This window comes from Motacilla alba, chromosome 3 (genome assembly GCF_015832195.1).
Source record: "Motacilla alba alba isolate MOTALB_02 chromosome 3, Motacilla_alba_V1.0_pri, whole genome shotgun sequence".
Classification (NCBI taxonomy): domain Eukaryota; kingdom Metazoa; phylum Chordata; class Aves; order Passeriformes; family Motacillidae; genus Motacilla; species Motacilla alba.
In genome coordinates, this window is record NC_052018.1 from 100,997,659 (window position 1) to 101,024,598 (window position 26,940).

The following is a 26,940-nucleotide window of genomic DNA, read 5'->3' on the forward strand; positions in this document are numbered from 1 at the left end:
CTTCCTGTACCAAATTTTGAGAAGTCCAAGCTGACACAGAAATGGTAGATGGGCTGAGGTTTGGTCCTATTCCAACTGAATGAAAGTTGCATGCAGTTTCTCTAAACTGAAGCTTCTTGCAGGATGCTCTGTTCCCACAAGGAAGAGTGTGAGAGAAATCTGGCATCAAGAATATTTGCAGAAGAGCCCTGTAGAAATTCAGCTTTATGGCTTGTCTGCTGAACAACAGCTGCCCATAAGAACATCCTTTACTAATTGTTCAGTAACAGACTGAGACAAAGTGCTTTATGCTTTGTACAAGCATGCTGTTAAAAAAGGAACGGGTTCACTCCAGTTAAATATTTCTTTGAGCCAGCAAATGAAAGTATAAGTTAAAGAGAATAAAGCATTATTTACAGGACTCTGTTGTCACCTCTAAGGTCAGTGTGACTTCACCCCCTTGCAATTTTTCCTCGCCCTAAAATATAATTCATTCTCCATTCACATGGAGGATAATGTGGTGAAAATAACTTAGCAAGGTAATTATACATTTTTCTGGGAAGTACTGCAACCCTGGACATCTCCAGCAGACAAGAGGAAAAACAAAAGCCCAGTATGCCAACATAAGTGAAGCAGTTTTCCATTGTTGATGGGAGGATTATGTTGTTTGAAATCCATTTCCAATTAGCTTAAGCAATGAAGGAAAGGCTCAGTTGCCTTAGGAAGGGCTTTAGTTAAGCCCCATGCACATTAGCTGCAATGGTGTCAATAACTGCTGGAATCTGACAGGCTGGTGGATGCTGTTCGTGCTGTTATCACTGTGTCAGCACATCCTGCTGTCGGCAGGGCTGCACAGCACAAATTTAAGGCTGGCAGTGACACATGGTGTTCACACAGGCAGCACCTTAGCAAAGCAGGAGGAATGGATTTCCTAATGTTGCTAAACAAATCCACGTTACAAAATCAGGGCAGAGCCATAAAGAGTGTAACTATGCAGAGGAGTCACCGCTGAAACAGCAGAGGGGCAATTCAGAAGGAGACCAGGATTTTTACAGGAGATTATGGACAGCTGCAAGGAGAAGTTACCACTTTGATATGGATAAAGGAAGTCCATATTCCTTCCCTCTGCTCCTCCTTTTCCTGCCTCCTCTGTGATTGACTTTGCATGACAGTGTTGCAGTAAGAACAGCAGAGCTTTCTCTCCAACATGATTTTTACAGGGGCATAGCTTCCTACTGAACTGGAAAAACATGCAGTTCTCCTCAACAGTGAGACAACACAAAAAATAAAGCCTGAGAGTTTTAATAGCTTTGGTTAAAGCTCCATCCGCATTGTATTCACATCAGAGAACCTGTTAGTTCTTACACATGCCCTTCCCTCAGGTTAAAAACACACCTTCATCCTCTAAGAAGACAAATGCATGTCCTCAAGCTCCATCATTGCTGTAAGTACCTGAGTAAAAATGGCATGTGCAACTAAGGCTTCACTGCCCGAGGAGATCTGTAAATCGAAACAAGTGCTAATCACAACAAATTCCCCAAACAGAAAGAAAAGGAGACAGTAGGGTTTGGTGTCTTTAATTTTTAATTATTCTTTCTTTACGGCAATGTACAAGGCAGAACCTGCTGGAAGGGGGGGGGTGGGGTGTTGGCCTCACCTAGCCACCTTGTGGTGGACAGCACCTCTGTGTTATCCCTGCCAGATCCAACACAGGAAGAGCTAACCTGGGTACCTCACTTCAGCCACAGCTGCAGGACTTACACACAGCCTACCCTGACAGTCAGCTTTGGTTTTCATTTCAGGCAGCAAGGAAGGAGATGGGTTCCATTTGTAGTTCTTCAGATGGCTATCCCATCTTTTCAGATGAGCATCAAAAATCAGTTGCTCCAACTTTGTATTCAAAGCCCAGCAGTGTCTTCTCCCTCCTCTTGTGAATTTACTGGAGTGTATTCTGTGGTCCATTAAGTAGGTGGCTACTCAGGGACACACCATTGACTTCTACAAAGCTTCATAAAAGGTACCTGACTTAACTCACTGTGACAAATTATTTGGACCTGCAGTCCTCTAGGTATTATATTCTTCTAGTAGGAAAGGCTGAATCACAGCTTCTGTTAAAGATACAATGCACACACAGAATGGAAATTTCTCTTGATCACTGGCCCATAACAGAGTCCTGATTCCAGATAAAGGAGCTGCCCCGAACCATGGCTGCCAATCACGGCCCACTGGAACCGAGATTCTAAGCCAGGTTCTCTCTTCACACAAGTACCAGTGCTGCATGAGCCTCCTCAGATATACAACTTCTTGTACTGTAACTGATAGAATGCAGTTCACTAAGAATCCTTTGGGGGTTTAAAATGTCAATCAGCCCTTATACTTTATGTTTAAAGAAGAGTAATAATATTAATTTCAATATCCAGTAATAGAGATAGTAGCATTAATGTACAAAATCGGGAGCCAGACCCAGCTTTGGAGATGTTTGTGCTGTTCCCTGGTCTGCTGGCACATAACCTTGAAATACTCGCAGCACTTTGAGGAAGCATCCCTTTTCAGGATAATATTTTTTAAGTTTCAAATAACCTGATCGTGCTGTCCTTCGACTAGTGACACTTTAACCTTCTAGGTCTTCCTTGCGGCTTCCTAGCGCATAGGAACTCTTGGCGTTTCGTAAAAATCCCTCACCACTTTCAAAATAGTCCTCCTGGCCCCACCAAAGCGCTTCGATACATTTCGCACCGGTAAAGCGCAGCCCTTAGGGACAAGCCGTGAGGGGAAGGCGCGACTGCTCGGGGAGCAGCGCTTCCCGCACCGGCGGGGCTGTCAGTGACCGGGACGGTGCGGGGCGCGTCCCGGCGGGGAGGGCGCACGGCACCGCCGGGGCACGGCGGGGGCTGCGCGGGAGCGGGCGAGGGGCGCTGCCCGGCGCGGTGCGCGGCATGCAACGCACGGCTCACCTGCCGCGGAGACGTAGAAGAGGAGGCGGGGACGGGCGGCGCGGATGGCCGCCGACAGCCCTCGCTCGCTGCCCGGGAGGGCGCCGCGGCGCTCGGGCATCAGCCGCACCCGCAGCCGCCCGTCGCCGGCGCGGAGCCACCAGGCGAAGAGCTCGGTGAGGTTGAACTCCAGGTGCGCCCCGCCGGAGCCCGGCGGCGGCTCGCCGGCGCAGCCGTCCCGCACGGCGCCCTCGCCCACCTCCAGCACCAGCTGCTTGGCGCGCCGCAGCCGCCGCCCGGCCGCGGAGGGCCCGGCGGGGGCGGCGGGCGGCTCGGCCCGCGGCAGCGCCCCGCGGGCGGCGCGGAGCAGGGGCGCGCAGTCCAGGCGCAGGCGGCAGCGCGCCGCGGCGCGCCCCGGCGGCCCCAGCACCAGCTCCCGCACGTAGGTGCGAAACAGCGAGGGCACGACGAAGTCCATCGCCAGGCTCCTCCTCTGCAGCCGCGAGAGGCCGGGGGTGTCCCGCGGTCCTGCCGCCCCCGGGGCCAAGCTCAAGGCGAGGCAGGCGGCGGCCAGGAGGCTGGCGGGCAGCCTGTCCCCAGCCATGACCCGCGGGAGGCCGGCAGCGGCCCGTCCTGCGCCCGCGGAGCGGCGGCGGGGAGCGCGATGCCGGCGCGGCGCTCTGCGGAGGGAGCTCGGGGCCGCCGCCGGCCGCTCCGCCCGGGGCCGCCGCTGCGCGGGCTTTGCCGGCTCCAACTACCCGCCACAACGCAGGCATTACCCAGCGAGCGCTGACGTCACGCCCGAGCGCGCCCCCCAGCAGCCAATGGCGTCCCCGGTAGCCCTCATTATGCAAATGAACGGGGGCGGGGCGGGCGGAGCGTTCATTGAGGAAAAAAAATGGCCCGGCGGGCGCGGGAGCCGGGCCGGGGTGCGCGTCCCCCGGGACGGCGCTGGGACACGAGCGGCCCCGGGAGCGGGGGCGGGCAGCGGCCGCTTGCTGCCCGCAGCGGGGACCCGGCGCTCCGGCAAGAGCACGGCTGGAGCCGCACCTCCACATGGCCCGGAGGGGCTGGGGGCGGGCACCGGGCGCCGAGCCCGGCTGCCACCCCCGTGTGGTGGGGGGCTCTGGGGTCCTGTTCCCCGCCTCTTCTCTCTGTGCAGGCAATGATGGACATACCTGTCCGCTTTTCTTCCTTGCTTGCCTTTTCTTCCCTACCCTTTCCTTCTCTTTCTTTCCCTTTCCTTCCCTCTCCTTTCCTTCTATTTCTTTCCCTTTCCTTCCCTCTGTCCTCCCTCCCCATCCTTCCTTTTCTTCTCTTCCTTTCCTTTCTTCCCTTCCTTTCCTTCCTGGCTTCTATCCTTACCTCCTTAAAGGCTGACGTCCATAAAACAACCCTGCATGTCTTTCCCCTGTAGAGAAAGAAAAAAAAAAAAAAAAAAAAAGAGAAGCGAGAAGTAGGGGGGAAGAAATCTTAGAGTATAAGTCATTCTAAAAAACGGATCAAAATTCTTCCATTTCTGCATGAAAACAACAGCCTTAAGAAAGGTTCATGCAACAATTTCCCCTTTTTTACCCTTCATAAATACAATTTAATTACTGTAATTACATTAGTGCTGTGCCTTAGGATAGCTAATCATAACTCATTCATATTTCTGGAAGTTGCCTATATGAATTAATGACTTATTATTATCTCTTTAGTTTGATACTTAATGCATGTATATTTTTATAATCCAGGTACTTTAACTATATAATCATTAGAGTGCAATTATTCTGTCGTGCAGTTATTCTTGTGCTTATATCAAATTAATGTTAATATACAGATATTGTGGAGCAGAACCACAGTGTAATGCCTCTGTAATTGTAATGCCACAGAGTGTAATTGCAGGCGCAATGCTAGAAAAGGGAACCATGATCTTTTTTCTACAGAAGCGTTGAGGAAGGAACTTCAGGGCAATTGCTGAAGGATTAGTTAAATAATAGAGTTTATACCAAAAAAAGCCACTTCTATGCTGTGTTTAGGCTCATACGGGTGAGCTGATTCAAAGCTCATCCAAAAAGCTGGCATTTCTCTGGCTGCAAATGCTTTGGACGCACCCTTGCTTTCCCCCAGCTCTTCTTATTTCAGAGCCAGATCAACTTTCAGATTTCAGATCAACTTGCTCAACCTGTGAAGCCCAATCCCTTACTTTTCATTTTAATGACTTTGGGTCTCAGTCTCATCATGACCCACCAGTAGGGTGCCATCCCTGGCTCTAGGGTAGAGATGCCCTGGCATAAGTCCCAGCACCTTAGTGCTGGATGCACCAGAGTCCATCCCAACACTGACAGGAGGCCACCTGCAGCTCACTGCTTGCCTCTCCTCTGTGCATCCACAGCTCTGTTTAGCCCTTGGCCAGCTGTGGGTGCTGAGCAGCAGGAAGGAGGCAGTGGCAGAGAAAGAAGAGGAAGAGGAGGAGCAGGAGGAAGGCAGTGATGAGGATGGGACCTCCATCATTCTCATCTGGCCCACCGGTTCCTGCAGTGCCGCTTCTGGGTCAGTTGTGTTGCTGCACCCCATGGTTAGGGCAGGAGAGGTTCCCAGCCATGCACACACCACTCTGGGAATGATCTCTGCCTCCCTTGGCAGGGAGTTGATGGGGACATTTCTGTGTCCTACATCCCCTGGTCACCTTTTGGTCCTCAGCTGGGAAGGATAAAAGCTGCTGTTCTGGCAGCTCAGAGGGAGCCATGGCTCGGGCAGCACCTCTGTCCTGCCCCTATGTCCTTTCCCATGGGGCAGGGCTGTGCAGGCACAGCTGCCCTTGGGCTGGGGGAGCAGCAGGGCCTGGCACTGGTTCTCCTCTGTTTCTGCAGTTTCCGGGCACTGAGGGAGCTGTGGGTGGGAACATTACAGGGCAAAGCTGGGAAATGCTCCAGGAGCAGCCAGACAGGAGAACACAGCTCCCCAGCTGGGCAGAGGTGCCCCCATGTCTGGGGGTGGTGTTGAGCACAGCTGTCTAAGAAGAGAGGATAGGCAGCTGGGGGCTTATCCAGCTCTCTCCCTGTCCCTTCCCATTGCACAGGACAAAGGGAACCCAAGTGACCTAACTGCTAAGTATCTAACCCCTGCAGAAGGAGGTGAGCCGCTGCCATGCAGTGTCTCTGCTCTGGGCTACGTCCCCGAGCTCTGTCCCCCAGCCGAGCAGCAGAGGCATCACTGCTCGCCTTCTTCCACTCCTTGTCTTTTACCCAGTGGAGGATACATAGTGCCAGGAGTCTGGAGAGGCTGGCAGAGGTGAGGATGGCTGCCCTATGGCTGGGCTGGGGTGCCAGGGATCTGTCGCTAGTGGAGTGAACTGGTGTGGGAGGGATGAAGGGTCTGTGGTGCCTTTTAGCAAGCAGAGGGATTGGAGAGCCACCAGGAGCACCAGCATGTCCTTGCCAGTGGCACTGGGAGAAATGCTATTGTGCAGAGCAGAGAGCCTGGAGGGCAGAGGGTCCTTGCTCTGCCACGCTCAGGCTGCTGGGGCTGGGTGGCAGCTCCCCAGTGCCCCTTCTGTTGTGGGGCTGCTCTGTGAGCAGAGCCTGCTTCTTGCAGGCTCATCCCAAGCAAGAGCCTCCAATGGCCCTGTCTGGCAATGGAGGACAACTTTGCTGCTCACCAGATGGGTTTTGGAAGGAAAGGCAAGCTTGTGCTCTGGTTGAGCTGTCACTTGTCCCACACCATGCAGGTGTGGGACCCCAAGGGAGGACATCACCTGGACAAGCAAAGACACCCTTTGTGTGGTAGTCACTGGGTACAGTTTTGGGAGAACAGAGAGCCTCCACAGCTGCCCAGGCCTTGGAGGAGGGCAGGGCAAGGGCTGGGACAGGCTGTCCCAGTGACACATCAGCTTTCAGGAGTCTCTGAGCCAAAGCCACAGCTCCAGCTGCCAGCTCCCTGCCTGTTCTGTTGCATTGCTCAGCACAGCGATGTCCGCTGATGGGCTTTTGGGATCTGTGGAGCTCCTCTGGTCCAGCTCCCGTCCTTGAACAGGCTCACCCAGAACAAGCTGCCCAGGACAGTTCATCCACTGGTAGCTGTAGGAGTCCATAAAGGGATTTCTTTCAAAGAAGGACATTTATCTTCCTCCATCCTTCGTATTTACCAGTGAGCTGAAGTTGAGTGGTTGCTTTAGTGCCCCATCAGTGCAGAACAGCTGGAGTGTAAAAGAGCCCAAGGAGAATTTTGCAAAGATCTCTGAGTTCCTGCATTTTTTGTGAAAAGGGTAGGTTTTTAACTAGCACTTCTCCTTTAGGCATGGCATTGCCCAGAATCAGCAATTAAAGCAATCACTCAAAATTGAAAGCTGTTCTTTCTCTTGGACCTGCCTTAATTCCAGCATCCTGGGAACTGAAAGCTGGCACAGCAGGCCTGCCAGAGACATTCCCACAGCTTGGCTGGTGTGCACCAAGGAGAATCTCTCTTCAGCCACCATGGTCATGTCCAGGGAAAACAGCTTGTGTTCCTGACCAGGCCCTTGAAGGGAGAAAAGAGCAGCAATGCAGACACAGCATTTCCCCCCAGCCCAGGGCAGCAGCTGTTTAAACCAGCCCACCATGACTGCTGGGCCAGCAGGGGTTCAGGGCACACAGAATCCAACCTGAATTACCTCCGTGAAACACAGCTGTCAGGAGCCTCAGTGCACAAGGGCCCAGGAGCTGGTCAGGGAAATCACTGACCCAGGACATAGAAAGCTTTCAGCAACTGTGCCTATCTTGGAATAGACTGTGCCATGTGCATCCATTTATCTTAAAAACTGTTCTCCTAGAAAAAGAGGGTTTCTCCTGAAAAAGACTTTTCCTGGGGAAGAGGCACCAGGGAGGGTTTGAGGGGGAGGAGAACGTCACATAGCACAGGGAACCAGATGTACAACAAGTTTTGTTGTTGTTGCTGTTGTTGTTTAATTAAAGAAGAGGGTGCAGGGAGAGCCATGATGTTTGTTATAAATTCTCACCAGGCTGAACAAAGACACCAGGCCATGGGTCAGGGAACTCTTATAGTTCATTCAACTACAGCAGCCAGCCCACTACTGAGACTCAAAAAGCGTTGAATAACGAACCCTTAAATTTTTACAATAGGCTTCCACATGTGGTGGCTAACAAGCTTTTAATTTTGTACTGTACACTGCCATAAACTTTCAAGTTCTCAAAAGAAACTTCTCAAAGGTGCTGGCTCACGAATCACAAAACACTTCCACAAGCTCCCCACTCCCATAACAAACAGTATAGAGTATGGAATAGAAAATGACAGCCATGCCAAATCAAAGCAAGGGAGAAGAGAAATAAAGGTGGAGAAGAGAGAACAGAGAATATCATCAATTCATGCTGATATATCATCAGATGGTCCAGAGCTGGGGCAAACAGTGAGAGTGAAAGAGAAAGAGAGGGGAAAAAAGAGAGTGAGGGGCTCTGACCCCCTTCCTTTCATAGTTTACATAGTGCAAGCCTCTTATCTAAACCAGGTTTTTCTCACCCTTTTGTTCACACAGGCACAGGCAGCCCTTGGAACTATCCTCCAGGGAGTGAGTCCAGGGTGAGACCTGAGCACAAGTCTCCAGGCCGAGCAGGAAGTTGGCTCAATTCAGCACTGCCCCACCTCCCTAGGACCCTCTCCTCGAATCACAGCCTTCCTGCCACAACAATCACAATGTTGTATTATGCTTGGTGCTTCACTAGTCCACAAGTGGAAACAAACTGAAGTGCGTAAGTGCTGTAACATAGAATCCAGTGCATAAGGGTTTCAAATCGATCTGTATGCTTCTATTCCTTTGAGCTCAGATTGCTTACTCGAAATAAATGCTAAGTGGACTGAATTAATCCTGTGCTCCTGTCTTTTCATTCTACCTCTTCTTCTACTCTAGTGGATAGCCTTATGAACATGCACAAACGTGCAAAACATCCCTGGACTGGGAACTACATCCTCAAATCTGCCCTTTTCACCATGTTCTTTTGGACTCTCATACTCTGCCACAGTTTCAAGTGCTATTGAAAATGTCTGTAATTGCAGATTATTGTATGCTGGCCACAGGAAGTGTTCTAAAAATCTCAACGATCAGTTCCTTATGGCCTTTTTTCCTGCTTGCACAGATCAATCAGATTTCCATCAAATGAATCTGCTGCTGTGGGACTTCTACAGGTTTCAGTTCTCAGTATTTTCCTCTGGGATTCAATCAATTTGAGTCTAATGCTTAGGCTCATTTCAGTGATTAGTAAGTCTCCTATTGAGTGTAACTGGGTACACCCTGGGCACAGTTCAGATTTTCAACTAATGTACAGAATAATTTGTTACAGATAATGTTGCAGAACAATTTAATTGATTCCTTTATGCTCACCATCTTGCTGAGATAGACCATGTCTTCTCAAATTTACTCTTTATTTTGGAATTTATATGGGCACCTCATGGACCTCTATCTTAACTAGGAAGTTAAAGCTGACCCCAGTGATAAGTCAGGCTGGCATGAGTGGAGCCTTTGCTCTCTGATCTTTTCTGAGAATTAGATAAAGAAATGTATGGCGGCGCACCGCAGCCTTCTTCCACGCTCCCCTTTCATATTTCTGGGTGATGTTGCCTGGAGTGGAATCAGCTACTCTAATCTTTTAAGGCTCTTCCTTCTTTAATATAATTGCCCCCCAAAAGAGCTGTTGATCAGGAGAGGGTATTATGATGTGCCTTACTTCAGCACATGGGAATTTGGTTTTGGTCATTGTGTGCTGTACATACCCAAGTGGCTCTGCCACGTGTAGAGGGGATGTTCCCTGGGGACAATATGGAAAAAGCCCTGAGGTGCCTGGAGACAAGACAATGGGAAAGGTGACCTTTGTCTGCATTTGGGTGGTGATGCAGCCTTGAATGCCTAAGGCACACATGGCACTCAATGAAATACTCTGCATGTGCTTGATTTTGCATGAGCAAAAATAAAATAAGTAGGGTTCTGAGACAAGTGGCAGTTAACAGACTGTTATTTACCTCTCCCAAGGAAATAAGGAAGTGCGTCAAAGCATGTAGATGTGTGCTTTTCCCACTGTATTGCTTTGTTTCATTCCCACAAACCACAAGAAAGTTAGAGCTGAAAACTGAAATGAAGAGGTGTCTTTATTAATAGTCTTTTAATGGCACAGGAACAGCTGTTAATACTTTAAAAGAGAAAAAGTGAAAATGTGAAAATGGACCCATTAATGCATGAAGAGAGGCAAAGAAATCAATGAGGGATCTCCAGTGGTTGAGTTGCTGGCCTGCTTTTTCATCTCCTTTTTTTAATTGGTCTTTAACAGGGAGAGTAGTACGGACAATTGGAAAGGAATAGAAGCTTGGCCAATACAGCTGCTAATGAAGGCCAGGTAAGGAAATACTTTGTTCAACTCTGATAGGTTGGGATCAGCAGATCTGGACAATATGCTTCCCAGGTTTTTAATTTAGCTAATGAATTGACTCTGTCGCTGGCAATTAATTTTGAAAAGTGGAGGAAAACCAAGGTAGTCTCAAAGGATGGGGAGGAGGATTAAATACAGTGCTAACCTTTACTGTGGAGGGGAAAAGTCACATTGGTAGGTCTGCATTTCAGCATCAGCAAAAAAGTGAAAGAGAACAAGTCAAACAGGGGACTTCCATGGAAGCACAGTGAGGTGTGAGAGGTGAGGGTGTGACACCCATGGAAGGCACATTCTGCTGATAAAAGACTCACAAATTTCAAGCATTAAAATATCCATGCCAGGAAAAATGTATTACCTGTTTGGGATCTAATTTCTACTGTTTAGATGTTGGGAAAGACCATGTAAATTTCACATATCCACATTCTAGCAAACCTGTGCCAGAGCTTCCTAGGAAATATTACTGGGGTAATAGACCTGAGCAATACCATGCAGCCTCAAAATCAGTCAGAAGACTCTTGGAAATGGAGCACTGTGTGTGAAAGATGGGTTTATAATAGACTGAGCAAGCATCAGAAATTGCTTTGCTCTAGCACTTCTGCTTGTACTTAGCTGAGAATATAAACAGTCAGCTCCTTAGGCAACACTGCTTTGGGAAGGCTTCACCACAGCCAAATGTGGAGATCATGATTTGGACAGGCATATTAAAGTATCACCAAAGCAAAAGGAGAAAAATACTGTTGAGGAACAAAGCCAAGCTCTCTACAAGGAGATCATGTGTAGGAGCAATGTTTTCCAGCTAGATTTTGGAAAGAAAGAGTGACTACTGAGTATTAGCACTCCTGGTGGTGTGTAGAGGGACATGGCGTTTATGTTTTCCCTTTTCCACTGAATTCCCACTACAAGTCATCTGTTATCTGTGCTCTGGGTGAGATGTTATATCCAAGGTGCAGTGGCAAGGCCTCAAGGCAAAGTGTCTGTACACAATTATTTCAAAGAGACAGCTGAGGATGGGGACTATTTCTAGATACAATTTTTGGTGTCTAGACACATCAGCTTGGAAGGAAGAATACAGAGGGAGCTGACAACGGGGCTGGTGATGCACATTTTGTTTGGGACTGTGTAGGAAAAGAGCAAACTTTAAGGAGAAGCAGTCTTAGTCCCTCCATGTAGTGCAGTCTTGCTTCCTAAGCCTGCTGAGCTAAACTGCCTGACACACACCTTGGGCCACCAGGATCCAGCTGCCAGCCCAGCCTGTGCTTTGGTAGAACTTCCCTTACTAGGGTTAGGCTGAAACACTGCTGATCAATTAGCATCCAATCCATGAAAGGCATGGGCTGGATTCCTTATTCACTACCTTGCTGCTCACAGTCCAGAGCTTGTAACGGAGGGGCCAGACCTGAAAGCCTGTAAATATCCACTGTACTGACTTCAATGAAGCTACTTTGGATTTACACTAATGAGGCAGAAAGTAGATTGTGGCTCTTGCTCATCACTTTGTAATCACTCTGGCTCCCTGAGACAAAGGCAGTGAATCAACAATGCTCATTATTTCATTTACTGCTTTGCTTAAGCCACCTGCCCTTTCTTTAGCTATTGAGTGTTTCTAAAGTAGCCTTCCATTTGCCAAGATAAAGCATAATAGCCTCTTTTATTACCTTGGATTTTTGTCTTCCTCATCATGTCAATTAGTGTTTGCATTTTAACAGAGATCCTGCCTGAAAGCATTCTATCCTCTAATGTCACAATTAGTGTTTCTTTCTGTTGGACCAATTATAGGTGATAATGTTACTATTTGACAGTGTTTGTGTTCTAATTAAGTGCCTGATTGCAAATTTGGTTCTCAATTCCAGCCAAGCTGCCTCTTTTTCGTAGGTTATTCCCTAGCCACAGCTATCTACAGATCCCTGGAATTATGCATGGAAAATAAAAATAGATGAGTCACCACTTGTATGAAATATTTTCTCACTTTCATCCAGATTCATCTTTCCTCTTTTGTTATTGAGCACCCTGAGCATTTTTTCTTATTTGGCGAGAATCTTTATCAAGGACAGAGCATGCCACAGATAAAAGCACAGAATGGAGCTTCTGAATGACAAGTTTAATCCATCACTTAAAGCTCCTGCTTTCAAGTGTCAGCCATGAACCACTGATTGTTAATATCACCCAGCACCAGGGTGCATCAGTACAACTGTTTTGCCCATTAAGAAAAGCAAACAAATCAACACTGAGTGTCAGATTATAAAATGGGAAACCTCATCCTATAAAGCAGGTTTGGGGACAGAAATGAAGTAAGACAAATTACTCTGTTTATAATGGGGGAAATGCCATTCTCATTAATATATATATATATTTATATAGATATATATAATATATATATATATATATCTGATTCCATCTTATATTTGGCACTACGTAGAACAGCATGGGGACATTTGAGAGCATTACCTGTCCTGTAATTCTGCTTGCCCCACCTTGCATAAATGAAGGGATCTACTCCCTAAATCTGCATCTGTTTGCAAGTCTTTGGATACAGGTGTGCACAAGAGAGCTTATAAAGTTCATGTGTAAGAACAGAGCATGCTGAAAGCAGCACAAATTTGTGCAGAGTGTGTTGTGATTTTCATACCCTGTAGTATCCAACACATAACCAACGGAGTGTGATTTTTTTTCCCTGATCACCTGAATGGGCAATACACAGGCACAAATACAATCCTGCCTTGCTTCAGTGCCCTCAAGTGAATTGTGCTCACACGAGGGAAAAGGCCAATTTTATGGCATTTGAAGTGATGGTTGAAATTTTATAAGCAGTCATGCTAGCTAAAACATTCTTGTTTCACAGACACCAAAGGACCTTGCAGTGGATTTCTGTATCTGGGAAGGAGTTTCTCCAAGAGAACTCAGCTGATCACGTTAATTCAAAGAGCTATAATGTGAAATGGAAAATGTTCCAGCATCATGTAATGTCCCAGTGTGGAGCCTGGTCCTGTACTCACTGACACAAACTGCAGTTCACGGAAACAGAGCCTTGCTGGAAAGCTCTTATTGGGGCTTTGCTTTTGCATTGCCAAGAGCTCTTGCTGCCCAGGTACTCATGAGGCAGCTCCCAGCTGGGTCTTGCCTTCTCCCAGAGACATTTATCTGAACAGATTGCAGAACCAATGAAGTTTTGGACATGGGATCCCTGTCTCTGGACACTGCAGAGGAAGAGCAACCTGTAGCTCAGCTTCCATGAGTTATCAGATCTGGCGCTAAATCACTTTATTGCTTAGGGGATTTTCCCTGTAGGTGCTCTGGATTTATAATACATTTCTTTAGGGTTTTAGTTGAACATATGGCTAAAACATACAGACATGCTTATGGAAAGATTTAGAAGCACTATCTCCTTTAACTTTCAGCACAAGGAAATGATAAAATACTGTGCACATTTCTCTGTCTCCCTTTCCTTACTGCTCTCATAGGTTCTCAGGTGTTTGATATGCTCAGGAGTTCTCTTGAGGTCATGGCTTTTCTTCTGAAACACAGAAACTGCCTCCCTTGTGTAGCTATATCCCTTTTCCCTTAGCTAGTCCCCCTCTCAAGAAGGACATGCTGCCTTCCTCCTTCCTGTCCAGATTTCATATGCCTGAAATTCTTCTGCATTTTGTACAGGTCATTATGCTTTGTGGCTTTCAAGGCTTCTACTGACTTTGAACCACCTGTGTGGGATTGTGAACAGCCCACTCTGCGCCCACACTACATTGGAATGCATTTCACATAAGTCCCAGGTATTCGTGCTTTTGCTGTTTCAGAGCATCAGCCAGACCACCTTCTTAGTACACAGACACGCTCACCCCAAAATTGCTGTGAATAAAGGCTTTCTGCTTTCTAGACACCTCAGTGGGGTTTGAAACAATTTTTGAATTCCTTATAGGCAGTAGGGCTCCTGTATCTCATTCTCTGGAAATGGAGTAAGTTCACTGGAGGTCTTTGGATTATTATTTTATGAGCACAGGTCACATCTTAACTTATTGCAAATTGAGTGAAAAAGACCTTTTCTGAGAGGTGACCTTAAATGCAGCTGATGTATACAACTGACCATTTTGTTTGATGTTTGTTGTGCTATCACAGAAGCATGATTTTTCCCATTTCAAAGCGAAAAATACTCACAGTTATTTACCTTCTGTCTGTGAGGCTAATTTAATGCTGAGTCGAGCATTGTGAAAGAAATAATGAACAGTAACTGCATATACAAGAAACTTTAGCGAGTGGACTTCTCAGTCTGCTGATAAGGTGGCATTTAGGGCAGACAGCAGAATCAGCAAAGTGCTTAAAAAATGAAGATGAACCTACTGCACTTGGAAGTTGCTTCTCCTCATTAATTTTCAAATATACTCATTAATTTTCAAATATAGTCCTTCCCCAAAATTCAGTGACTGCCCAAGAGGGGGTGACTGTAGGATCTCCCTCAGCTGTGGGCAAGGGGCAAGGCATGGCAGTGTAAAGAATTCTTGAAGAACAAGTAGTGATATTGCCTTTCTGTGGGACAGATCTGTCAAATTTCCATTTGCCTTTGCTCTAAACTTTTTAGGTTGTATAAATAGGGCAGTAATACTTAACTGCAGAAGATTTTCTTTCGTTTCTGAAAAATGTAATGCTGTTGCAGGCACATTTGGAACGTGTTTGTGGTACTCAGTAGCGACTGCAGTGCCTAACTTCAAATGGGAAAATGTTGGCTGGGGGCCTAATTTTTGTATGCAATGAACAAATGTCTTTGCCATTAGCTTCAGTGAGATTGTTGCTCAGCATCTGTGAGGTGCTACTTTGCGCTCCCAGATGTTGCTGATGTCAGCTTTAGACATCCTGCCAAACACAGGAGGGTTTTTTATTAAAAACCTCCAAAATTATGGAATGACCTCATAGTAAATATAGTATTTAATTTCATTGTAAATTCAGAAAAAAAATCAAAGTTCTGTATATTGCAGAGTGTAATGGAAACTGTCCTCAGGAGTCCTCTTCACATGCCTGCCAATTTTAATGAAGCAGTTGGTTTCAGATAAATTAGAGATATATTATCTCCTAGGGGAGATAATAGTTGAAGAAGCCAGAGATTTGTTTCACTGTTTGTCTTGGTGCAGCATGGCTATGAAACCCCACCATACTAATTTGGTATTGTTTCACAGGTGCTTTGACATATGTACAGGAGGAGCTGTGCTAGTAGGGCCACAGATCTCCGAGACAAAGCTGAGGAAGTTCAGCAGCTCTCGTGCTTGAAGCACTGGTGATTCTGAGAACGGAAGGAAGACCATGTGGTTGTGGAACAATATATGATAAAGGAACCCCACCCTCATCCTTAGGTTACTAATCCTTTCTTCTTGGATAAAGTTTCTTCTGCTTGAGTGTTGACAAAAATGAAACTTGTTGCCTGTGTATGACATGAGCTGAGCTTTACTGAGGTTTGAAAGGTCCTGAGATACATCTGCCAGGCACTAGTATTTGCTTGAAGCAACATTTTGTTAATATTTTGAAGGTGTTGGCTTACAAAAACCTCTAGAATCATTCATTGAGACATCCAGACATATTTGTATTGTTTCTGGTTTTCAAATAGACACAGATACTAGAATCCTTCCTCTGCAGTAATTCCTAGGAATTCAGTGATGCCCTCTGGTCCTCTGCTCCTATGGCAAACAAAATTATAGGGTATAAAACAAATGCCAAATTTACAGATCTTTCAGGTAATGCAGAAAAAGCCCATTTAATGGAGAACTGAGTCTTTTCAAGAAAGTACTGCAGCTTTGTATGATGATATTCTTAGTGAATAAAGAGGGTGTTTTATAAAAGCTGCATAATCAGGCTGGTATTCTGTCTGAAATGACCCTTTTAGTCATCTTTCTATTCCATGGGAAGCTTTAATACTAACAAGCATAAACAAGCTAGGGTAAACCTTGAATTTACTGTTATTAATAGGTTTCAATCTGCTGCAATATCATCCCATGTCTCTCCAGGCAATTAAAGTTCTTTCTTGCTTTTAAAGGAGCTTTAATGGGTGCAGCCAATGGACCATCTATTATCATGAATGAACTCAGTTACTATCTTAGTCACAATCAATATTTGCTTACACCAAGTTAGGAAAAATACTGGAAGCTTAGAGAGTGGTTAAATGGCTGCTGATGTTAAGACAGCAGGAAAGCCTGAGAGCATTGAGAAATGTACCCTTAAATAAGTGCAGTTTGTCTTGATATTTCTGTAGTCATCCAGGAAATAAGTGCTGATGATCATCTTTTTTGACACTGGTACTGCAAATTTGCATCAAGGAGATAAAGAATTACTAAATCTCTCAGTGAGGAAAGGTTAAAAATTAACTCGTTGTTTGCCTGATATGACGAAGAATCTGTTCTAAGAAGCAAATTCACTACAAAATGCTCTGCAAATAAGCCAAGCAAACAAACATTCATGTTCATACATGTGACTGGCCTAAGTGGGAAAGCCACTGATAGACAGTGTCTCTGGGCTGAGGCCAACTAGCTCTGTAAGAACTTAGCAGGGGAATGATGTGCACCATTGGGGTGGCTTTGCCTCCCCTACAGAGCACAGGCAGCATGCTGGGGCCAGAAGGATCAATAGTCTCAGAAGGGGCTGAGGAGCAAATTTCATCAGAACCACATCAACAGCCTCCCACAGGCGTCTGCTTCATCATCCCATGACTTAATCACTCCAGAGGGGAGCTATTTGGTGATTCCAGTGTTAGAAGGCAAGTCCAAACTTTCTGAATTCCATGTTACTTTTTCTCTGATTGAGTCACTAAACATTTCTGCTTCAGTTTCCAGTTTTAAAAACTGGCTTCGTGCTCTGGGAATTGAAAGGCAGCTAGGAAGAAAGAAACTGAGAGAGTAGGAGAAACTATCAAAAGAAGTTCCTGGCTTTAAGACATACCATCCTTCCCTTTCCCTTTCCCTTTTACAGTAAGCCTGTCTTTAAGGCAGTCAGAATGTTATTTTGCCCTGGAGGTCCTCAATGGGAGAGCTTGAAAACCTCCACCTTTTCCAGGTTTTACTGTCTTAGATGATTAAGGTTGCCTTTGCTTTAGCAAAGCCACGAAAGGCTGACCTATATTTCAAAATGGGTTAGGATACAATTAATTTCTTTGGATCCTGCTTGGAAGATGTCCCAGAGTATCCACAGAGCCTGCCAAGCAAGCCATCAACAAAAGAGTACAGGTTTCTGATGGAGAGGTTTGTTTATGGTCTATTCTATCACATTGTGATAGAATCATTCTGGCCAGGTGAAAGGAAGGCAAGAGCTTCCAATTAATCACTTGCACTTCACAAATGAATTGTTAAAGTAACAATGGGTCAGTCATTTATTCTTACTGAATCTTAATTATCTGCCTTGAAAATGAGCTGAGATCACTGTTGTATACCTGGCATACAACTGAGATACTGTTGCAAGTACTAATTTGTATCATACTTGCAAAGATGAGAAAGGCTTAGCTGGATTCAATGGGTGAAAAAACTGATGTCAGAAAAATGCATCCAGGCCAATTAAAAAGAAAGTTGTGGCTTCCCCAGAACCCCTCAGATATCAGCTTTGGGCACAGATAAGTGTGACCCCAGGAGATTGTTCTGCAGGTCCTCTGAGACTGACTGACAGCCCTGAGGATAAAGAGCACTGGCCAAATCAAAACATCAAGAAGTGGTTTGATTTATTCAGACCTGAAACAAACAGGTAAACAAAAGAGAACAGTTTTCCAGTATGAAATACTCCCTTATTCCCCTCTTCCATTTCCTCTCATCAATCATTTCAACCAAATAAAATGTCACATTGTTTTGAGGTTGGTTTTCTTTGTCCTTCTATTTCAAAACATAAGTGTAAATATTTTAGTGAAACATTCTCTTTGTGGAAGCAGCAAACAAATAATTTTAACCTTCAGTCAGAAATGTCTGTTGCTAACAAATCACTTATTAACATCAGTTCATAATCAGATTTTGACTGACCTAAATCTGCATTTTTTAAGAAATGCAATATTCAAACAGAAAAGTGTCCAACCCTGAACTGGCAGCTGCTCTCCAGCCTCTTGAAGAATGAGATCTGTTCCCTCTTTTCCAAACATTTAGCATGAAGAAGAGGTCCAATTCTATGTCATCTATGCATCAAACTTGAGTACAACCAGTGTGAAAAAGTTTATTTTCACAGGGCAGTGCAAAGTCTGGCCATGCAGAATGCTCACACAGTTTATGAGAAGCGCTGGGAACTTCTTGGACATTTCTTAACCACATTCAGTATTCAGCCAAACTCTGCTGAATGCTTGGGTAGGCATCCAAGTGAGAAAACAAGAAAATCCAGTTAAAACAAGAAATAATTCTATTTTAATCACATGTTGAATTGCACTATTTCAGTGCATCCCTTCCTCTTTGCTTTATAATATTAACAAAAAAAAAAAAAAAAAAAAAAAAAACAAACAACAACAGCAACTGAAGGAAACCTGCTTCTTTACACAGTTACTTCTCTTACTATCCCAAACAATTCATCACACACTTTTGATTGTTTTAAAGCAATTTAAGCTTCTGTTGCATTCTGCACTTGCTTTTCTCAGGCTCTAATCCAGAGAGGTGCAGAGCAAGCTCAGCTGCCTCCTGAAGCTGAGACTAGGCCCTTGGAGATTAGGTCTTCTGAGACTGTTTTATTTCCATTCACTTCAGACTTACAAGTCTTTGTTTTTCATCTTTCTCTAAAGTTACTTTAATTAAAATGAAACAAGTCAGAAAATCCCACATTTCTCCAAAGCAAGGTCCAAAATAGCCTTGTCTCTTTGTGTTTGCTTACTAGGTCCTCCTAGGAGTTAGGCTTCCAATTTAAGAGCACGTTGTATTCATGTGAAGGGGGAGAATGGAAATTTCCACTCTAAGAATTTTCCTTAGAATGTTTCTGTTGGGAACAGTTCTGCATAAAAGAACAAATTTGCCATGGAAGAAAGTGCAACTTTCATCTTCCTCATACACATATCCTTTGACATCCAAGCAAATTGCACAGCAATAATATGTTGCCAATGTTGAATAGCTGTGCTTCTATCCCAGCGCCAGGGGACAGGGAGCTGGGAGTGAGGCACAGTGGTGGTGAAAACCAGTCTGAATCTCAGGTGCATCAGGCCAGGCTTTGTTGGTGGACACAGGGAAACACCACCCACAGCGCTGGTAAGGCCTCGTTTCTGATAGCACAGTTCCTGCCACCTCTGTTCCAAGCAGAGAAACTGAAGGTAGAAGGGGTGAAGAGAAAGAGCTCTTTCCTCAGCAACAGAAGATCTATCTTACAAAAAGAGAAAAAAATAACTTGGCTTGTTTGGCCTAGTGAAACAAGACTGGAGATGGGAGAAAATTACTCTGTATAGATATATCGAGGAGTAAATATTGGGGAGAGAGGAGGATTATTTAACCTAAAGGATAATGCTGGAACAAGATCAAATGGATATAAATTGGTCATGAATAAATTTAGACTGGAAATTGGGGAAGGTTTCCAACCATCAGAAGAATGACATCCTGGAATAGCCTTTCAAATAGAGTAGTGATGGGCAGAAACTTCAATTTAAACTTGTGATATGAGTCCTTGAAACACCAAGTGGGTTTAAAAAAAAAGGAGCTGCTACATTATATGTTTACATAAAATTTATTCCATGCTCTGGAGCTTCTACTGATTACCTGCCAGGGACAGAAAGAATTTTTTCCACTTCATACATAATTTTGATTCTAAGGCTGTACTGATTTTGGCTGGGATAGAGTTAATTTTCTGCTTCGTAGCTTATGAGTGCTGTTTTGGATTTAGGATGAGGATAATGTTGATAACACGCTGATGTTTTAGTTGTTGCTAGGAAGGCTAACTCTAAAAATCAAGGAGTTTACAGTTTCCCGTGCTCTGCCAGTGAGGAGAACAAGAAACTGGGAGGGAGAAAAGCCGGGACAGCTGACAAAAACTGGCCACAAGGATATTCCATAACACTGAATGTCATGCTCCGTGTATAAACTGGGGGAAGTTGGCCAGGAGGGACCAATTTCTGCCAGGAGATGAGCTGAGCATCAGTCAGGGGGTGGTGAGCAATTGTGTTGGGCATCACTTGTTTTTTCTGGGTTTTATCTCTCTCTGCTTCTCCTTTCCATTATTATTATTGTTGTTGTTGTTGTTATTGTTATTGTTGGTGGTAATATTATAATTATTATTACTATTTGTTATGTTAACTATATATTACGGTTTTTATTATGTTTTATTATTATGGAGATTTTTGTTTCAATTATTAAACTGCTCCTAACTCACAAGGTTTACATTTTTTTCCAATTCCTGATCCTGTGGGAGACAGGTGGAGTGAGTGTGTGATGCTGTGTGATGCTCAGCTGCCTGCTGGGGTTAAACATGACACAAGCTTTGTTCCTTCTTTGCCCTGAAGTATCAGGAGGAAGCAGAGGTAGATGCACACACATTCTTCAAAGTATTAAAAGCTTCCAGGTAGCTTTGATGATATAATTGTCCACATGCCTGAGTTTCTACTGATCTAGTGTCAATAGGTAATTTTCTCTAGTTCAGTTTTTACTCAGGAGCCGTGCACCACCGAAGACCACCTGAGAATTTAATCTAACATATCCTGAATATTATTATATGCAAAATATTATTGACAAAGTCAATCTATTGCTTTCTGCTTATCCTAGATGATGGCTGCAGCTGAAAAACTTGGATGACAGTCTAAGACTCCTGATAGGGCATGAAAAGTGTTCTGTGTCAGGCAAGGGCTGGTGGAGTAAGACCAAGCAGTCATTTCACAGTGCTCAGGCTGAGTAATTGGGATACAGGTCCTCCTGTGAGTCTTGACACTTTGAAACACAAAGAGTGATAAAGTGATGTTGCTGTTACTACAAGAATACCTCTTGCCCAGCATTCATTTTATCCTCTTTGCCTTATGGCCAAAGAGCAATATGTCACATTGTGTGGTGCTGTTTCCTCTTCCTTCCATCCAAACCTGAACCAAAATCCTGAAGGTTTTCAGCATGGAGAGACATAGAAAGAATCAGCATTTTGTCAAGTCAGTAAACATTCTGCATCATCACTAGTCAACGAGGCACTTCCCCTCCAAGATCACCTGTGAAATACGAAGTGCAAAGCTAGCCCACTTCCACACTTTAGGGTCAGTTTTCCATAGCATTTTCCTTTCCTTACTTGCCAGCATTTTTGCAAGGCTGCCAGCCTCATTTTCCAACCCAATACCATCACGCTTAAGCTTCTTGCAAGGCAGAGTTTTAAAATCAGCCTAGACAGAACTTAGTCCTGCCTCTCCGTCTGAAAAACTCTTGGCCTTTCAGCCCATTCTGGATACTACTGCCAGCCTCTCCTTCTGTCTAACCTGACCTGTGTCAGGATCTGACATGAAAGACTACTTCCATCCTACAACCTGTCTGTGGCCTCCTACAGCTCATCACTGATCATTTATCTTCCTGACCTGCTAATTATACAGGGCCAGCTGGCTCCCAGGTCCATGCTGGGGCAGCATACTGCAGTATCCCTGTAGCCCATGCCCTGTAGCAGTATCCCTGTAGCCCATGAAGCCCACGGGAGTTGGAGTTGCTGTTAGCGTTTATAACTAGGAATGCTCTAAATAAAATCTTTACTCTTTCCTCTATGTATCCAAGGAGAAAGTCCACTTGATCTGCAGACAGCCTTGATCCTGAAGATTCTTCTAACCCCAGTGTCCCTACTACAGGCACATATCTTAGTAAGTAAAGGTTAAAGGAATAAGTCCTTGAATTCTGTCCATCATGCAAAATCCATATCTCAACCGCTTCACGGAAAGCACTAATGTAGCGTCTGAGATAAATAAGAGCAAGAAGATAGAAGTAAGGGAAAAGGGAGGAGTTTTCAGCTGAGACTTGGAATGAGATGGAAAGCAACCAAAGCAGAAAAATATTGACAAGCCTGTTCCAGATGACAGGAGGCATAGAGGAGAAGTTGCTCATTCCACCTCTGGTCAGATAGCATGAAGAGGCAGAGAAAAGCAAAACCTGATGAAACTAAATGACATTACATATAGAAAAAAAAAAAAAAAGACTTCTCTGCACTGGATACAGTGAATCTACAGAATATGCTACAGAGGAAGTCAAAGAATTAAATAATAAGGCTGGATTTTTATAAGAATTTGGTCAATGTGGGATTATTAATTACATACAGAGCAGTGTCAAGTAACTTAGTGGTGATCAGATTTCAAAGCTTCCTAGGATAAGCCACCAAGATATGCTAACTTTGGCATGTAAATGCTCAAATGAAATCCCACCACTAACTGGGATTACAGGGGTGTGTTCCCATCTGCAAGAACCAAATAGTGAGCCCTGCTGGAGAACAGACACTTGCTGCACTGACCACTGCTTATGCTGTTTCTTTGTGACCTTGGTGCTGTTTATACTTGTCAATTATGCTGTTCCTCTTCATCTGGCTTTTCAAATCTGAATATTTCTTCCTTCACATAGTTGGGAAGACAGCGAAGTGTTGTGCCTCCCTATCCACACTCCTGCAGGATTACTGAAGGTCAAAGCTGGGATAACCAGCATTTACTTCATGCAGGTTTACTATTATCTGAGCAGTTCAATTAAGATGAGGCTGAAAGGAAAGCAGCTGGGGCTTTAAAATCTCTCATCTCGCAACAAGCTCATCTTTGTGCCCCATCTGCTTTCCTCCTGCTCTCAGAGAGCCCTGGGATTGCCCAAAATGTATTCAATATATTGAGACTTTCAGTTAATGCACAGACACACACACACACACACACACACACACACAGAGACACAAACACGCTGCCTTTCCTCACAGGAATCTTTGCAATGTTTCAGGTATTTAGCAGGTTGAAATAAGCAGGAACAGCAAAAATTACAATAATTCCATTTGGAAATAAATAAGAATAATTTTTAGTGTAGGATAGGGAAATTCCTTCTCTCCCTTTTTAACCTGGTCATCCAAACCATTCTGTGATATGATATGATATGATTTGATATGATATGATATGACATGATACAATTCATTAGTTACAAGGACATTCTCTGCTCTCACATTCTCTGTTCACACCTTTTCATCCGCATTTGGTTACCCCCAAGACCTGGTGCAAGGCAGTGCTGCCTCATTTCTGCAGGATTCCTGGCTGAACTCTCCTGACGTGTACAGGCAGTGCTGGGCTCAGTGGGAATGGCAGTGGAACAGCCACACGCCAGCTGGTGAGGGCACTGCAGCATTGGTGACCAGCTTGGAATAAAAGCACAGTAGTTACAGTTTTTATTCAGGAGCTTAGGCAAGAGGGCTCATTAGGAATGTACCTAGAAAGAAATCTGAGTTTGGGTAGGGGGCATGGACAAATTACTCCTGCCTCTGCTGAAGCTATCTCCGGTGCCACAAAAAATGCAAAATTCACACAGAATTGCCCTAAAAACAGAAAGAGAGAAACACCGGGAGGATGAGTGGAAGGGTGCTGAGTGAGTGAGAGGTCAATGGAGCAGGGAAACAGAAGCATACCCTGCTGGTGTGGAGAGGGTATGAGGGCTGAGGGACACCAGTATTCCACAAGCATCCTTCATTACCAGTTGGAAGCACGGGTGAGAAACAGGAGAGGTGTCCTATTATGTGCTTATTTCAATTGCTACCTCTTTGCATCCAGGACTGGCAGGGTTAAAAACTACAAATCACATTCTGGCTCACTCTAACTGGGCTAAACTCTAAGGAGTCTAACTCTTCACTTAAAAAGACAAAACCAATTACCAACAACCTTCTTCTGAGGACAAAAAGACCAACTTGCTAATGAGGGTCTAAGAGGTGGCCATTCTATTGTAAAAGGTCCACCATCCCACTGTCCATTTAAGTGTCTCCTTTAATAGCCATATTTTTATCTATGAAGACTCAGAGTACAATATTTATTCCTACTGTCCAAAGTGTCGCCCCAAGGATTTTAATGGTTACACTAATTTTATTCCATGTAATGGAGATGCCTTTTAAATGGGAAATGAGGAATTATGCAGTCTGGATAATATGCCCTACTATGGTCTTCCCATTTGGCTTGGTAGCAAATACAGAACCATTCCAGAACTTAGGTTTTGGAAGAGAGGGAAACTTTTATCTATTTGCCACTCTAGTTTGGTTCCCTTTACTAATTTGGCTTCCTTGCCCAGAAACAGGACCAAAATTCATCCATGGGAGAAAATTCCTCAATGCAAACTAACAAAACAACCATAAAAAGGGGTCTTGTTTTATGACATGCACCACTGGAATTGCAGCATTCTGCCTATGTGGGCATATTTTCTAACACATTATGCAGAAACAAGTCAGGGAAGATGCTGAGGATTGTAATTTTCTAATTTAATTCTGCCATTTCCAGTAATGGAAAGCCATACTATGGCTATTTATCTTCATAAGTGACAGATGCATTTCATTAAAACTTCCTTAAATAATTTCTCATGGCACTTGAAGAAGGAAAATAAGGAGTGAAAAGATATCTGTTTTGTAGGAACACACGCATCGAGGTTTTGAGAGATGTTAAACACGCAAATGATCTATGACTGCATTAAAGAGGTCAAGTAAAAAGATATTTGTCTGGTGTTTTTTTGCAATGTTGATGCCTGTTGAACCCATCATGCAGCAGTCTGACATTGACTGTTGCTGGATGAAAATACGCTAATAATATCCCTGTACACGGATATAATGAGTGCCACTTGGGAGAATCCCAAAGCTCGGCGTAATGCTGTGACAGGCAGATGCTTCCCTTCCAAATACTGCTGAAATGCTGCCATGTAGGAGCAGGAGGATGCAGCAGCTGCAGAGCAAGTGACTCTGCAGAATAATTTGGCCAAGAAGTGAAGAACTTTCTATTCAGTTGAAACTGTGTTCAAATAAGGAATGTTGCAGGGCAGGTGAATATTCACCTAATTTTATTACTGTGCCAGGCAACTGATAGTGGTGCAATAAAATATTTTTTGAAGAAATCTGCATCATGTACTGATGCACCTCTACAGTGTGTTCTGTGTAAAGTTTTAGCCCAGGTCTTGGCATACAGGTTTTGCATGGAAGCAATGAAAGCACCACAGAGGGAGAGCTGTGGGTGACATCTTATACCATTTTTCTGCTGTCCTCATATTCCAAATGATTCAGGGAAGCCTGAAGGCTTGCAGCAGTTCCTAGATGGTCATTAGGTCAAGGAAAATCACCAGTGCATCTGCATTTTCCTCACCCATTCAGTAAACCCATACAGAAGGGAATGGAATGGGGAGGTTTAGAGGTAGCACTGTCATTGTCTGCTCCTCAGTTTCTCATTTAGAGAAACTTTTTAGCTTAGGGGGTTGGCAAAGGGGACAGAGTGGCAAAGAGAGCCTTGCCCAAACTCCTGCCTCACAAGCCTTTCATCCAGTCAAGCAACAACTGCCCAACAGTGCCAGCAAAAAGGTCAGTAGCTACGTGAGCTGTTAAGAATTCACCTCTAGTTCAAGGAGGAGAGAATTTCCATACGCTAGTGGTATGGATGGATAAGTTTTCATGGTCTGTAACAATGCTGTTTTACTCCAGGGTCCCCTTGTTAAGGCCCCAGAGCTGTCAAGCAAGCTGGAAGAGTGCCCGCAGCACCTGTTTCCATCCCCCTGGCACTCAGTAGACCCCTGTCTATTGGCATCATCACCTTTCCCTCACTTTACATTTGCTCTCAGCAAATAAAGCCAAGGGAATGAACTATTCAGGAAACACTGCCCTCTCTTTGGTTAGTGAATCTTGCAGTCCTTTCTCTCTCTTATTCCAAACTACTGCCTGAACATGCTCCAGTTGCTCCAGTTGCTCCAGTTGCTCCAGTTGCTCCAGTTGCTCCAGTTGCTGTTCTTTCCCAGTGGAGTTTGTTGACAAAGATGTCATGTAGAGCAGTGTAAATCAGTATGGACTAGATAGGTGGTCTTCTTTCTACACTGACTGAAGAAATGCTAACTCTCTGATGAAAAACAGTCACCTTTTTAACAGGAACATTAGCAAATGAGCCAAGCGTTGCTTCTGCCAGCATGCCTAGATGTGGTTTCCATATATAGAGTGGACTGAGTGCTTTTCATCTGAATGGGAGATCCACCTGGGGCAGAGCAGCAGCACCCAGGGCTTGATGGGAAAGCCATGCCTTGGGCCAGTGTCTGCCTCCAGCCAACCTGCAACCTGCTATGAGTGTCAGGGCAGCCACTGCCCAATAACCCACGTACTTCATCAAGAATCCACCTCCTTTGAAAACCTCCTAAAGGTATTTTATACCATGGTCATTCTCAAGTTACCTGACCCAGTTTACCAGTCAGCACTAGGCCTCTCAGATAAAGGCCCTCAACCAGCAGTACAAGTTCAGCATGAAAACTGGGGCCAGCACACATAAAACCTTCCTTTCCTCTTCCTCCACTGCTCCTGAAGTCAGTCTTTATTTCCATATTGGCAATTCTGTATGAGAAGGCGAGGCAGAAATCCTGCATGCCCCTTTCCTTGGTCCGTTGAGTCACTGTGGCTCTGGCTGGCCCTGGCTGCCGGTGGGTGAGAATACCTATTTTGGCAGAGAGGACCAGTGTAGAGGAAGTCACAGAGACTCAGCTCAGGAGAGTTTGGCTGGCAACAGGAACTGATGTCAGCCCATCAATAAAACCAAG

General features: G+C 44.9%; 1 protein-coding gene across 1 annotated transcript in view; it reads right to left on the bottom strand.

Moving 5' to 3' along the window:
• ALK (ALK receptor tyrosine kinase) overlaps window positions 1-3,617 on the bottom strand; it is a 308,338-nt gene extending 304,721 nt beyond the window's left edge. The window contains exon 1 of the mRNA XM_038131012.1: window positions 2,934-3,617. Coding sequence (XP_037986940.1) covers window positions 2,934-3,516 — 583 coding nt within the window. The 5' untranslated portion in view covers window positions 3,517-3,617. The remainder of the gene's footprint in view (window positions 1-2,933) is intronic.
• Between the last annotated feature and the right edge of the window lie 23,323 nt (window positions 3,618-26,940).